Source organism: Xenopus laevis, chromosome 4S, assembly GCF_017654675.1.
Source record: "Xenopus laevis strain J_2021 chromosome 4S, Xenopus_laevis_v10.1, whole genome shotgun sequence".
Classification (NCBI taxonomy): Eukaryota; Metazoa; Chordata; class Amphibia; order Anura; family Pipidae; genus Xenopus; species Xenopus laevis.
In genome coordinates this window covers 58,567,663-58,583,360 of record NC_054378.1, presented here as the reverse complement: position 1 = coordinate 58,583,360, position 15,698 = coordinate 58,567,663, and the positions used below count along the sequence as shown (strand labels likewise).

The window sequence follows — 15,698 nt, the reverse complement described above, 5'->3', positions numbered from 1 at the left end:
TACATTTCTCAGCAGCATCTCTGGAGTATTAGCAACTATTGTATCAATTGTAACAGCTGCCTGTAATAAAAATCATGGGATTCTGCTCAACAGGGACAAAGATAAGAACTGTAACAACTAAATGTATCAGTTTAGAACAGTTTACAGGGTCTGCAAACCCTAGTTGTTTGAAGGTGAACAACCACTTTAATGTTCCTGACTCTGAGGTTTCAGTCTGGCAGCTCAGTGATCCAGGAGTAATCTGAACTGTTATAATTTGCTACATTTAATGGATACGTTTAGTTAATACATTTCTCAGCAGTATCTGTGGCATATTAGGAACTATCATATCAATTCTAACAGCTGCATTTAAAGAAGCTCAGAGATTCTGCTTAGGCAGGGACAATAATAACAAATGTATCAACTAAATGTATCAATTTAAAAACGTTAAAGAGTCGACGACTCCCCCTCCCAGAGCTGATTCAGAAGGTGAAAAATGAAACTTTACACTTAAATATTAGAAAAAGGTCACACATAGAAAATGGAAAGTAACTGGAAAAAGTCTATTTCTGATGATCTTTCTGAAACCAATGGAACTGATGAAGTGTTTGAAGGTGAGCAACCCCTTTAAAGGAGAACTAAACCCTAAAATGAATATGGCTAAAGATGCTGATTTATATACTGAACTTATTGCACCAGTCTAAAGTTTCAGCATCTAAATAGCAGCAATGATCCAGGACTTCAAACTTGTCACAGGGGGTCACCATCTTGGAAAGTATCTGCGACACTCTTTTGAGAAGCTAAGCTTAGGGGTCATTGCAAATTATCAAGCAGAAAATTAGGTTGGCCTGTTATATAAGATGATGCTACAGGGCTGATTATTACATTTACATTTGGTGACCAATTAGATTTCAACAGTTTGAAAACGGAAGCAAAAATCTTAATAATCGTGGCTATGGGCAACATCACTGGCGATGACCATTTAAACCTCTGAGATAGCTTTTTGTAGCCCTCCCCTAAACCACAATACTGAACAATCTTTGTTTTAAGATCTTTTGAGAGTTGCTTTGACTGCTGTCACTCTTCAGAGGAGAGTCAAACAGAAGGGCAACTTGCAATTGGCCACCTTAAATACTGTACCTTTTCTCATAATTGGACACACCCGCCCATGAAGGTCAAGGCTTAACGAGCTAACCCAGCCAATTTGGTGTAGTCCGTAATCAGTATTGAGCAATTACATGTATTCAAATTAGCAAAATTACTAATTTTTGCACAGTCAGTTTTTCATATGACTGTATATCTAGAATATCTGTTCTAGCATCCATTTCATACAGGAACGCCTTTCAGTTTTGGTCTTCCTTTAAACACAAGCCATTTTTCCTTCTTAATTGTCATAGAGGATCTTGAAAATGTTTAAGGGAAATAACTAAGTGAAATAGGATAGTGTAAGTATAGCAGCATATTGTTGAAGTCCACCTTTCCGAGGTAAACTTAAAGATTTGCAAGGATAAAATGCACATAGATAATGCTGCGCTTATGTTGCCATAGGAACTAACCGTGCTGATTCAATTGAGCCTTTTAACCACTTTATGTATAATACTTTCTTGACATCTTATGTGCCACTAGAGAGTGTAAGTTTAGCGCTTAAAGTGCTGAACCTTTTATAGTAGGGGAGGGATTTTAGAGCATTACCGAAGAGCAGCTTAGATCTGTTTAGATCACTGCAGAAGTTAATGTGGGAGTGCATTGTTAATGAAGCACTCTATCCCTGCATGCTAGCACAGAATGGATAAATCAAACCCTCTTTAATAGGACAAGTGCTTTGGATTGGTTTCACATTATTTGACTTTAGATATATTTAGAAAAAAACTATATCCGGCTGTTTGAGGAGTAAAAAAAAAAACCCCAGCTGTTAATACCGAGCATCATGATTCTCGAAAAAATTATTTCAGCATGAATGGTAAGTACAAGGCAAGGGCACCCATAAATAATCTCAGCCATGCCATTTGTTTGCTAAATATTACATGCATCGTTCATATAAGCTCAACTGCTTTTTCCTTTATAGAAGAAAAGTTTACTAACGTTGCTGTCATGCTTTGTACTTCATTAGAATAGTTGGTATCCTTCAATGTGCAGGAATTTGCTCAAATCTGGCTTTTAACATATAACAGGGTATTAATGTGGGATTTTTTTTCCTAATGCTTAATAGTTCAGTGAGTACATTCAGCAGAACAATCTGTGCTTGCCTTATGTAAATGCTGTTATGTGTTACCTTATGAAATGCTTTTTACATTATATGCTGTATCTTTGTAATCTTTTTATGAAGGTGAAATATGGACTGTTTCCTTATAAATGAATGCATGCAATATTCAACACAAATAATATTTCTGTTGCAGAGGTTAAATGAGGCAGGAGTTGATAATACTCTACAGGTATGGGATCCGTTATCCCATTATTTACGGAAAAGAAGTCTTCCATAGACTTCATTTCATCCAAATAATCCTAATTTTTTAAACACGATTTCCTTTTTCTCTGTAATAAGAAAACAGTACCTTGTACTTGATCCATGCTAAGTTATAATTGATCCTTATTGGAGGCAACACCAGCCTACTGAGTTCAGTTAATGTTTACTTGATTTTTTAGCAGACTTAATGTATGAAGATTAGGAATGCACCGAATCCACTATTTTGGATTTGGCCGAACCCCCGAATCCTTTGCGAAAGATTTGGCCGAATACCGAACCGAATCTGAACCCTAATTTGCATATGCAAATTAGGGGTGGGAAGGGGTAAACATTTTAACTTCCTCGTCACGCAATTTCCCTCCCCACCCCTAATTTGCATATGCAAATTAGGGTTTGAATTCGTTTTGGCCGGGCAGAAGGATTCGGCCGAATCCCGAACCGAATCCTGGATTTGCTGCATCCCTAATGAAGATCTAAATTACGGAATGATCCATTATCCAGAAAACCCCAGCTCCCGAGCATTCTGCATGGCAGGTTCCATACCTGTACATCATAACATTAGATTTTGTTACTGGTTGCATAATAATGTAAAATAATTCTAAAATCAATATTGTTTCCCATTTGTACTGCACTAGAAGTACTAAATAAAATAGATATATTCATACATGGCTTGTTGTATGCTTGAAACAACTGGGCTTTTTGCAATGTTATGTTTCTGCCTGACAAATTGACAAATCTAACAGTTCACATTAATAGAACAAACTTTGCCATAGAAATAGTTAACAGAAAAAGTACACTTGAAGAGATATTCACCTCGGAAGTTTCCCTGTACTAATCCTTCAGTTCCACATGGAGCCTGTGTCACTGACCCCCCAAAACACTACAGTGTTCACTTCCACTTCCTTATGACATCACACATTGTACTGGCAGCTAACTTAACTCCTATTGGCTGTGTCTGCTGTCAGTCTGCCACTGCTTCCTCTGCTGGGCTGTGCTGAGGAATTTGAGCAGCACTCGGGTACTGAAGAGAAACTGTTACAAGATTGTGAAAGGGAGGGGGAGTGTGGGCTGTGTGCTGCAGAGACTTCAACTGTGCAGATGGGGGGATTGAGGCGCTTGGGACCTGGAGTTTTCCTGAAAATGGATCTTACCATAATTTGGATCTTCATACCTTAAAGTGATACTGACACGTTCCTATGAAAATCATAGGAACGTGTCCGTATGAAGAAAATGCTGCACACAAAATATTTCCCCGCAAAGCCTCCCGCAAACCCGCACTCACCCGACCCTCTGACCCACCTAAAAGATCTCTTCAACTGAATTCAAATGCTGACTAAATCTCTTCAACTGTTTCCTACATCTTCCAGGTTGCTTCACTGACGCAGGGCTGGGGACGGCGCCATCCTTCCATTGGCTGATTATGTATCACAACAGGACTTCAGCCTATGGAAGGATCGCTCCGCCCCCAGCCCTGCGTCAGTGAAGCAACCCGGAAGATCAGTCAGTGCAGGGAGGGATTCGGCTGAAAAAGGTGCGCAGGGCTGGGGGCGGATTTGAGGGGGGCCTTGCAGAGGGGCCTTTGCAGGAAATATTTTGTGTGCAGCATTTTCTTCATACTAACACGTTCCTATGATTTTTATAGGAACGTGTCAGAATCGCTTTAAGTCTACTAGAAAAGCATGTAAACATTAAATAAACCTAATAGGCTGGTTTTGCTTCCAATAAGGATTAATTATATCTTAGTTGGGATCAAGTACAAGCTACTGTTTTATTATAGAGAAAAAAAGGAAATTGTTTTAAAAAATTTGAATTATTGGACTATAATGGATACTATGGGAGATGGCACTTGTACTTTCCAGAAATATATTATTTTGGGGTTCGGGTCAATGTATTATTTGGTGTACTTACCCCATAAAAAATCATTATTCAGCAGCTGACGTGACTTCCGGGACTATTTGTATGCGCTTGAGGTAGTTAAATTTGTGTGCATAAAGTAAAATGTTTTTCTGGTATAAATCCCTATATCATGAAAAATGTAACGTTTTAATTTTTTTTTGGTATTTAGAGCTCTAAATCTTGTTCCACAAGTGGAACACTTAGGGTAGGACTACACTGACGTTTTTGACATCCGTCGCATTACAACAAAACGCTGGCAACAAATCGCATGCATCTGCCTTTGTCAGTCGCGTCGGATCAATGCTGCAACTTCATCTGACATTTCTATCTCTTGCATGCTATTTTGCCAGCGTTTTAACAGTGGTGATCCTACTGTCACTGCTTGATGTGTAAATGACATACTTTTCTAAGCAAGTCAGTGCTGGTTTTGTTGCAAGTTTGTAAATAACTAACATTATGCTTAATGCCAAAGGTATTAAAAGATAAAAATATAGAAAAGCCGGTATTTATTCCCAGAAAAGGTTGCACCCTTTTCCACTCCATTCAGTTATAGCGTAGGCAGAAGGAGAGTGCAAGAATTGGGAGAACAAGGTTGCTCCTTCCTTTTCTGCAGTATTTGTCTGCATGGCTGTGTGATTGTTTGTTGCAAGGCAGGTTTGTTTATATGCTGCGTCTGTTAACCTCTGCCATTACAATTGAGTAATCAACCAATGACCATTCAAATTATGTGACTGGTTACAGTGCACAAGCAACCAATGAATCACGAGGAGGAGGGCAGTACTAACATCCAATAGTAAACAAGTAAGGGCAAAGCCTGGGCATGATGATGTAATCATATAGGAAGTTCTTGGTGTGTCAGGTTCAAAATAGGCCACTCCCATCACTTCAGAAAACTGATCAGAGAGACAGGAGAAGGACTGAGTTAACAGGTAGAAAAATTAGCTTTTACAATGGCATTTGTACTTTTTGTTATGCAAAATGTTTTTTCTAACACATTGAGAGCAGTGTTAATGGTTTCATAGGATTTGTACATTGAAGGTGAACAACCCCTTTAAGCAGTTATCTAGTAAGGGCTGAAATTGTTCAAGTGCAGAAATGGTGGAATGTATTCTAGGATCGCAATTGACTATATTTGACTTAAAGTTCCTTATACAGGTACTATATTTTGAGATAATGATACATATATACATTTAAAGGAGACGTATTGTGTAAAAACAAGAATCTGCCAGTGTATTATTCTCCTCTAACTATAGAAGGAATGTGCTTAAAAAGTGTGTTTGGTGCGAATTTATTGAGAAATTCCCCCAAAACCCAGTTACCCCTGCCCATCTGTTCCACTTCCTTCCTGCTGAATGTTCTGGCTGTGCATGGGAGCCGGTGACACTCTGCAGACTGCACTGTAGAATATAAAATCAATCAGAAGCCTGGCTCACTTGATGGGGAACCAAAGCTTGTCTGCAGGACTATGCAGGGGATAGCCAATCATAGCAGGACTATGATTGGCTATCCCCCTCCTACTGTACTTCTAGCAGGGACTGTTAGGACACACTCACCCCTCATTTAAAGCACGAACAGGGGCAGTAGCAGCTCTGTTCCAATAAAGGGGGCATTTTTGAAGATAATGATTTTTAGCCCCAAGTAAAACCAGCACTGTGTGTTGTTCATTATTGCCTACAAAATATGTTTTTTTATTAATTTAACATATCCTATATGTCTCCTTTAATGCTGTTAGATGGTTCGTATTTGGCTGTGGTTATCTGCAATTAAACTGCAGTCATTTATACAGGACTGTTCATTTACATAGTTGTGGGACTGTTGCCCCCAAAAACACACCATTAATGCTACAGTAGCTGCCAATTGCACTCACTTGCAAGGAAATAACAAAAGATCTCAACATTTTGTTGCTGCAGTCCGTTTCCAATGTGCCATCTGAAATAAATAGATTATATTTCCCTTTTGTTTTGCCCTGGAATGTTAAGTAGCACTGAAACCGATTTAAAATTAAATACAGTGAAATTTTACATATTCTGATTTTAAGTTTTTCTGCATTTTACAGTGGTTTTTGTGGTCCCAAGATTATATAATGCATACTATCTTTCCCTTATTTTACATTTTCACAGATTTTACACAATTTTTTTTATCTGGTCCCTGAAAAAAGTTAAAGCGGGGGTGGGTTCTACTTTTTGCTTTTATGCCCAGTGCACGCATTCTTCTGTTCTGTATAGAGAAAGGAACTATGAAAAGACAAACAAAATATAAAGCTAATCCAGGTATGGGACCTGTTATCTAGAATGCTCGGGACCTGGGGCTTTCCGAATAACGGATCTTTCCATTATTTATATCTTCATACCTTGTCTACCAGAAAGTAATGTAAACATTAAATAAACCTAGGTCGGCTGGTTCTGCTACCAATAAGGATTAATTATATCTTAGTTTGAATCAAGTACAAGCTACTGTTTTATTATTGGAGAGAAAAAGGAAATCATTTTAAAAAAAAATTGGATTATTTGGATAAAATTGAGTCTATAGGAGGTGGCCTCTGTAATTCGGCCATGAAATAGATAGGGAATGTTTTCACATCCTAATGGAAAGAGGTTTGTTTTGAAATCAGAAACGTTTTTTTAAGCAAATTGATACATTTACCAAAGATAACCAAAGAAGTGTCAATTCAGCAGGATACACTTTGGAGTGGACTTTGCAAATATTATCTGGGCCTCTGACACCGCAAAATATTGTTTCATAGATGTGTTTGATAGAAGGTAGTTTGCACACCATAATATTATATTATCATATACATTTGTGTATACAAGATACTTTTTTAGATGAGTTATGCAGCTGTCCTTTAAATTGTTGCTTCAGACTTTAGGGTGCTACAGGTGCCAGTTACTGGAGGAGGCCTAGCACTGCCTAATCTCAAACTTTATTTCCTTGCGGCCCAATTGGTATATGCCCACTGGTGGTTTGTCCCAGATTTGAGCAACTCGGCAGTGGTCCTAGAAGCCGCAGTAATTGGTTCCCTTGAGGCCCTTGCCAAACTCCCTTACAGGGGTGTCTCCCCCTATCACGTTACCACTACTTCTATGCACACGGTGGTACAGGTATTTCAGAAGTCTCAAACACTAGCCAGGGGAACCTCTACAGCCTGGTCTCCCTATACACCATTGTGGGGTAATACCCACCTACCTAATTTTCACTCACTCCCTGACATTGCACGATGGGCACAGCTGGGGATAAAAACGCTTGGTGATATAACCTCTGGGGGTGAATGTAAAACATATGCTTCACTACAACGGGAAGTACACCCTCACCCAGATATGCTGTTTCGCTATTTGCAATTAAGACATGCTTTTAATGTACAATTTCCAGTGCGACCTGTGAGTTTAGAGATGACAACCTTAGAGACATATTTACATAGAGTGGACCTAACAAAACCCCTATCCTGGTTGTATACTATCCTATCTACCGCTGGTCCCTCCCCCCTTGAGAGGATTAAGGGCAAATGGCAAAGTGATATTCCTGACTTAGATGAAGAAAAATGCAAGGACGCTCTCAAGTTAGTCACTGAGCTATCTATCTCTATGAGGGACAGGTTTATACAAATAAAATTCTTGAATAGAGTCTATTTAACTCCCTACCGATTGGCTAAAATTTATGAAAATGTTTCAGACCTATGTCCCAAGTGCAGAGAGGAACCGGGTACCTTGTTTCATGTATTCTGGACCTGTCCGGTAATCCAGGGATTTTGGAGTGTTGTACTTCAATTCTTGAATGAAAAACTCGCATTACCAAGTATTCGTTCACCGGAAAATTGTTTATTGGGGATAACGGGTGACCTCCAGTTACGCTCCTACTCTAGACTTTGTTACCTACAGCTCTTATATTTTGCCAAGAAAGCCATATTAATGCATTGGAAGTCACTTAACCCTCCTACACTGCAATATTGGCAAAAGTTGATAAATGATTCTCTCTCAAATCAGAAACTGACCTATCTGTCAAGGGGCTGCCCTGAAAAATTTGATGCTGTCTGGGGTACCTGGTTGAAAGTACAAACAGGTTAACTACAAGTATTCTAATATAATGTATATGCCAGTCTGTACCTTACCTCCCCCTTCCTTCACAACTTTCTTTTCTAATATCTATTTCTTCTCTCTCTACCTCTACTATTCATATTGTGTATGTTGAATGTTTGAAAATTTTAAAATAAAAACTTTTAAAAAACAATTGTTGCTTCAGATTGTACGTTGCCATGGTAGCTTATAGTTAGGAAAATTATCATACAGCCATACATTTCATTGCAACAAGCAATATACTGTAAGCACATAGGGGCCATATTTATTACCTGTTGACTTTCGGGTTTGGGATAATCCATGCCAGCAAATGCAAGTAAGTAACTAACTCGCATTTCCAGGCATTAATAATTATTCTCAACCCAGGTTGGGGGTAATACGTATGCCCCTTAGTGTAGTTAAGAAGAGTGCAAGCAAGCCTTATTATCAGCTGTCTGACCAGTTGACCCACTGGTTGAACCGGTCGTATATTGTACCATTTTGTGGTATGTGGGGGAAAGAAAACTGCACTGATGTGGAAGGTGAGACATATTGACAAACCAGGCGTCTGACCAATTATATTCTGTAGTATCACAAAACTAGAGCAAAAGGGTTCCCACATAGACTGATGACTAGGATATTCATATGAAAAATGCTGACTTGCCAACCCATACTTTTCTCAGTATGTCTTATGGCTCTCTTAAGTGGCACATTTATTAATGTGTGTACAAAAGTGGAGTTAGATTGCACCACACATTGCCCCTTTAACTCTAGTGACGTCATGTATTTATTTCAAACTTATTGCTTTGAGTTTAATCAGAGATAAAAATTATGGACGAGTTATTAAATTACAACTGCTTTTTACTCAAACATTTCTACTTGGCCCTCTTGATTTAAACTTAAGCTTATTCTAAGGTGGTTTATGTTTCTGTACTAAATCGAAATATCACCCTTCAAACTTTTAACTTTTAGAAAACAATAAATAGGGCGTTTTTTGTGGTAACATGATTTATTTAATGTATAACAGACTTGTATAAAGAATGCAAGCTTCCATAATCAAATCTGACATCTCCTCATAAGGCATAATATGTAAATGATTTTAAATCTCTATAAGGTACTGTGGATCTTACAATAAACAATATTACTTCACCAGAAATGCTAATTTTATTTTTTTTGTTTACTTATGGCTAGCATAGTACAACTCAACTGTTTACTTACATTTAACTGTGTAATGTATTTTGCCTGCTTATTTCAGAAGTGGTGTTAAAAAATGAGGCTTTATGAGAATGACCACATTAAAACTAGCACTTTCAGTTTGCCTTAGTTATTTTTTAAACAAATCTATTATGCTTCTTTGGCAAAACGACTATGATGGATGTATTTACCCACCTTTTGTGCAGTGCTGCATATCGTGTTCACACTTTGGATAGATAGTGAGTGAGCATGCTCAGTAGATGCTACGACTGTTAAATGGATCTCCGTTTTTTTTTTGTTTTGTTTTTGCTAAATGAAAGAATATGCAATTCTAAGCATCTTTCCAGTATTAATTTTTGAACTGTATTTCGTACAGAAACTGTTTTCAATAGAAATTGTAGACAAATAATATTAAAACCACTTAATATGTCTAGTTAATTAAATGTTGGGAGAGTGCTTACAATAAATTCTTTCATTATTCAAATTAGAGATGTGATTATCCCCAATTTACTGAGCTGCTCTTGGGAAACATTGAGGTGGAAAATTAGGCTTATATATTGGAAACAGCTTTAAAATAAAAGACAACTGGTAAAGCCATTATTTCTCGTGTACAATTTCATAACAATTTCATAACATAACTTGGACGTTGAACTGCCTCATTATTAATGTCATCCTAAGTTACATGCCATTTTCTTAATGTCGCAGTTTGTTTGTGGTTGTGTTTTTTTTTGTTTTTTTTTTACAGAACATTTGGTAATTTACATATTATTGTTATTTCAGTGAAAGAATTTCTAGCCAAAGCCAAAGAAGACTTTTTAAGAAAGTGGGAAACGCCTCCTCAGGTAAGTGGTTTATTATATATATATATATATATACATTACATATATATTACACCTAAAGGGGTTGTTCACCTTAATATGAACTTTTAGGGGGTTATTTATTAAAGTCCATTTTTTTCTGATCAGAGTTTTTAAAGGGGAAACTATTTATTTAGAGAGAAAAAAAAACTTCAAATTTTTCGTGATTTATTAAACTCTGAGGCTGCCAAAAGTCAGAATAAAAAAAAAAAAATACTCCATCTCAAACCTACTAAAGTGATGTAGAAGTCAATGGCAGCTGTCCCTTTTGCAATTGGAAGATATCATGATCTGAGCTGCGTTTCGTACTATAATCCAAATAATTTGTGGTTTTCAGGTGATAATCGAAAATCGTTTTTCCCCAAGATATTATCAAGTCTTTTTCCACACCAAAATATTTCAATTTAATTATCGATTAGTACAGTAGAAATGTGGATGTCAGTTTGGTCTAAGTGGTTTTAAGAAAATAGTGAGACATTTTTGGGTTTTCGTAAATAACCCCCTTAGTATGATGTAGAGAGTGATATTCTGAGACAATGTGCAATTGATTTTCATTCTTTATTATTTCTGTTTATTTATTTTTTTCGTTATTTATGTTCTTATTCAGCAGCTCTCCAGTTTGCATTTTCAGCAGTCTGGTTGCTAGAGTCTAAATTACCCTAGCATGCATTCATTTGAATAAAAGACTAAAATACGAATAGGAGATGGTCTGAATAGAAAGATGAGTATTAAAAAGTAGCCAAACGAATAAGTAGCCTTACAGAGCATTTGCATCTTAAATGGGATCACTGACCCCAATTTGAAAGCTGGGGCGAGTCAGAAGAAGGCAAATAATGCAAAAACTATAAAAAATGAAGAGATAAATAAAAGAGAAAAGCTGATTAGAATTACAGAACATCCAGAAAAATTCAGGAGAGACATAAGCCTTAATGTATCATTAGGATAAGCTTACCGCTTTCCCAGTTTGGTCCGGGTGCACATGCCCCAGACCTTCAGCATAGGGGAGTACTTCACAACACATCACATTAGGCAGGCACCAATCCGCAACATCCAACGGAAGTAGATTCCAAAAGCCAAAAGTATATAAAATATAATACTTTATTTTACATCACATCTATAAAAGAAGAGTAACGCCTGACGCGTTTCGTGTCACAAGGACAATTTATCATAGGCTCTATGAGTAATTGTCCTTGTGACACGAAACGCGTCCGTTGAATGTTCCGGATTGGTGCCTGCCTAATGTGATGTGTTGATTAGAATTAGCATAAAAGTTTACCATTATTACTATTGGCATATATACCTCACTTGTGCCCTCTTGTTAATATTCTACTTAAAGGTAAAACCCTCCTTAACTCTTGAATGAAACATATTGTAGGGATGGTTAATTTGTAATTTTAATAAACCGAATTAGCAAAGTTGGGGATCAGGAAATTGTTTGTGAGCTGTATAAATGGATTAAATATAACAATTTTCCCAGAGACAGCTATGTTTTTCTTTTTTTTTTTAAATTAGCTATATATTATGTCAACCTTTTCATAAAATTCGAAATGGGGGCTCAAGGGAAAAGATGTAAAAGAGGCAATGTTTGCTTAATTATATATTCCAGTTTGGTAAGATTCTTTAATATGCAACTTATCGTGATGTAAACTATCTGTTGCTGAAGTATTCATTTTGGGGGCATAGTTTTTCTTTAACAGAGAGGTTTTCACCCACTGGCAAAACTTAATAACATTTAGAATTTTTTAGGGCAGAATACATTTCAATTTATAAACAGCAGCAAATCCCTATGTTCCTGTCATCGCTCATAATAATACTGAATCTGAAGCACTCATTCTAAAGCGCACTGTTTGGTCACAGGTAGTGATGTGTGTGCCGGCCCAATACTTGTTTACCTGTGGGTTTACCTGCCAGTTGGGCAAGTTTGGGCTGACCTTGCTGCCCCATTTGCGGGTCGTGGGCTAGTTCATTTGAGCTCTTTTGCCTGCTCTCCCCACCCGCAATCTCACACTGCTTGCTTCCGACTTCCGGTTTTATAGGCGCGCCAGCCCCTTTTGTGATGTCAACGACAGGGTGGGGCAGGTCTATAAAAGGTAGCTGGAAGTCAGGCGCTGATTGGTGGAGAGTGGGCGCATTTCTCAGCACTAAAATGTTGCTTGCAAGCCACTAGTTTGGGATCAGGGAGGGCCTAGTGTGCATTTTATAACAGAAGGAAGAAGGTTCTAGTGCAGGCCAGTTATGTTCTGCTTTTTATATATCATGTGTATATATAGATTGCAGGATATATATCTCCTGCAATCCAAATATTCTACATTCCACAAAGAGAACAGGGTGGGACCAGCAAGGGTTTGGAGGCACAGGGTATATACCACAGACCAAAAATTAGACAGTAAGCATGTCCATGTGCTAAGATTTCGACCCTTTGGAGTTGCTGGCAGTTGTAGATTAATAATTGCAAATTCAATAGTTTTGACACAATCACTGTTTTATAGTAGCAGTGCGTCCTGCAGTCAGAAAAGTACAGGTATTGAGTCCTTCTAGACTATACGGCCCGGTATGTGACTAGGAAAGGGCACATACTTGAGTTGACCTGAGGACAAGCTCACTGTAGAGTAGTCAGTATGATCAGGACACACTAGCACAAGGAATGCTTCCTGCTTTACCGGGTACAGGATGTCTCAGTGGACATGACGGGCGTACCTACTGCAGACAGGATGGCTGATTGAAAGACTTGGGAAAGAACCACAGGATGTGTTTGAGTGATGTGCGTTTTCTATCGTGGCCATCCATGATATCCAGCTAATCACAAACAAACTGGAAGAGAGGATTTGTTGCAAGTAGAAAGGCGGCCATACGGGTAATGACAGACAGGTTGATTTTGTTGCCCCCTCATTTTCTCAATCAGTGGGTGGAGAGTGGGAGTGCTAGAAATCAGCTTAAAGAACAAGTGGGATTTGCGATTATGTTCCATATCCTGTCTAGTAAATGGCACATATGCCTAAAAAATGATTGTGATATCAATCAAAAGCAATTGTCTCTAGGGAATACCTGACACAAGGCAGTTTCAATTTATTTTGATTGGGAGTTGAATTCTAATGTTTTTGTCCCTGTCTGAGTAACAAAATGCTCAGTCTGCCAGTAGCCTAATGGTATTAGTAATGCAGTAAATGCCAGAAAGTGCATGCATTCATGGCGAAATCCCCATGAACTGAAATTGCCCATATGGTCAAAAATTGTCTGGAAAAATTTTTAAAGTTACAAATCATTATGGCAGCGAAAAGGTTAAGAGTATGACCCATTTCAATTGCAATGACATGTATACCTAAAAATTTAAAAATAAAATAGCCATCAGGCTACCCTAGTTGTAGCAAATTGGAAAGCAAATCTGCTGCACACACAAGATTTTCTCTAGAAGAAACCTTTTGTGAGTTGTATAAAAAACAGATCTAAGAAGGAAGAAAGCTAGATAAGCAAATACTGTAAGGATTTTGTCAAAAACTGTTAATACCAGAAGTGTATTTGGATATGTACAGCTTTAAACAATTTGTCAAAAGAATCCCCATGTATAATTTGCCTAAATGTCAAAGCAGTGATAACTGGTTATAAGGCTTATTATAATAGCCCTACATTTTTTTTTTTTATTTACATTCACTTCCTGTTTTTAGAAGTTTCTGAGATATTTCTATATTTAACTGGTATACTGAATCTAAAAAATACACACACACACAGGGTCGCTGACTCTCTTGGCCTTCTAAGAGAGATGATGATCTGAGGCCTTTTAATGTCTCAGTAACTGCTAAAAATAGAAAATGAGTGTGGAATAGCAAAAGTGCTCACCCTGAGTAAGTTTACATCAGTTCATTCCATGCCCACCGCAAATATCAAGCAGATAGTTTGGAGAGTATCTAGGAATAGGATTTGTGATGTAAGACATGATTTTGTTGAAGTGCTTTATAGGTTGTTAGGCAAATAAAGTTACAGAAATATATATAGGTAACCCATCTAGGGATATGTTCTGAAGTGGGAAAGTGTGACAGGTGAGGATGAATATGTTTTGGAGCAGCCACCAAAGCGGGCTGTTGTTAAAGGGGAACTCCACACAAACATAACTTGAGCTTTTTGAAAAGTAAACATAATTCCAAGCAACTTGCAATATATATCAATTATAAAATGCAGACTTTTCAAGATTTTTAATGGGTTGGAACAGTGACATAGTTAAATCGGGTTGAAAAAAGACAAAGTCCATCAAGTTCAACCCCTCCAAATGAAAACCCAGCATCCATACACACACCCCTCCCTACTTTCATAGAAATATATACCCATATCTATACTAACTATAGAGTTTAGTATCACAATAGCCTGTGATATTATGTCTGTCCAAGAAATCATCCAAGCCAAGGCATTAACTGAATCAGCCATCACAACATCACCCGGCAGTGCATTCCACAACCTCACTGTCCTCACTGTGAAGAACCCCCTACGTTGCTTCAAATGAAGATAGTCTGAAGGGGTGGCCTCTGGTACCATGATCATCTTTATGGGTAAAAAGGTCCCCTGCTATTTGTCTAGAATGTCCTTCAATGTACAGGTATGGGACCCATTATCCAGAATGCTCGGGACCTGGGGTTTTCTGGATAAGGGATCTTTCCATAATTTAGATCTCGGTGTCTTAAATCTACTAAAAATCATTTAAACATTAAAAAAGCCAATAGGCTTGTTTTTGCCTTCAATAAGGATTAATTATAAGGATTAATTAAATCTTAGTTTGGATCAAGTACAAGATACTGTTTTATTATTACAGAGAAAAGGGAAATCACTTTTTTTTAATTTAAAATTATTTCATTATAATGAAGTCAATGGGAGCCATCCCGTAATTTTGAACTTTCTGGAAAACGGATCCCATACCTGTACTTGTAAAGTGTAATCATGTCCCCTCGGAAGTGCCTTTTTTCCAGAGAAAACAATGCCAAACTTGACAGTCCACCCTAGTTCCCTAAGCCATTCCCCCCTGTTCTGCAGATCTGTCTGACTACTTTGCTGAGCTGCCTGACTATTGTTACTTTGTATCAGCAGCCATCTGTCCTCAGTATGCATCCTCCAAATCCCAGAATTCCCTGCACACATGATTTCAATAAGAGTTCTTACAGACGAGCGTTTTTACCTGCGCTCCCCTGCGTTCCGTTTTTCTGCATTCAGCCGCAGGGGAGCGCAGGAATAGACGCATTACATTTTTTCCAATGGGGCTGTACTCACACAGGCGCATGT

General features: G+C 37.9%; 1 protein-coding gene across 2 annotated transcripts in view; it reads left to right on the top strand.

Moving 5' to 3' along the window:
* prkacb.S (protein kinase cAMP-activated catalytic subunit beta S homeolog) overlaps window positions 1–15,698 on the top strand; it is a 51,688-nt gene that overhangs the window by 21,571 nt on the left and 14,419 nt on the right. For both annotated transcript variants that reach the window (NM_001087227.1, XM_018259419.2), the window contains 1 exon segment: window positions 10,360–10,421. In NM_001087227.1, the coding sequence (NP_001080696.1) occupies window positions 10,360–10,421 (62 nt within the window).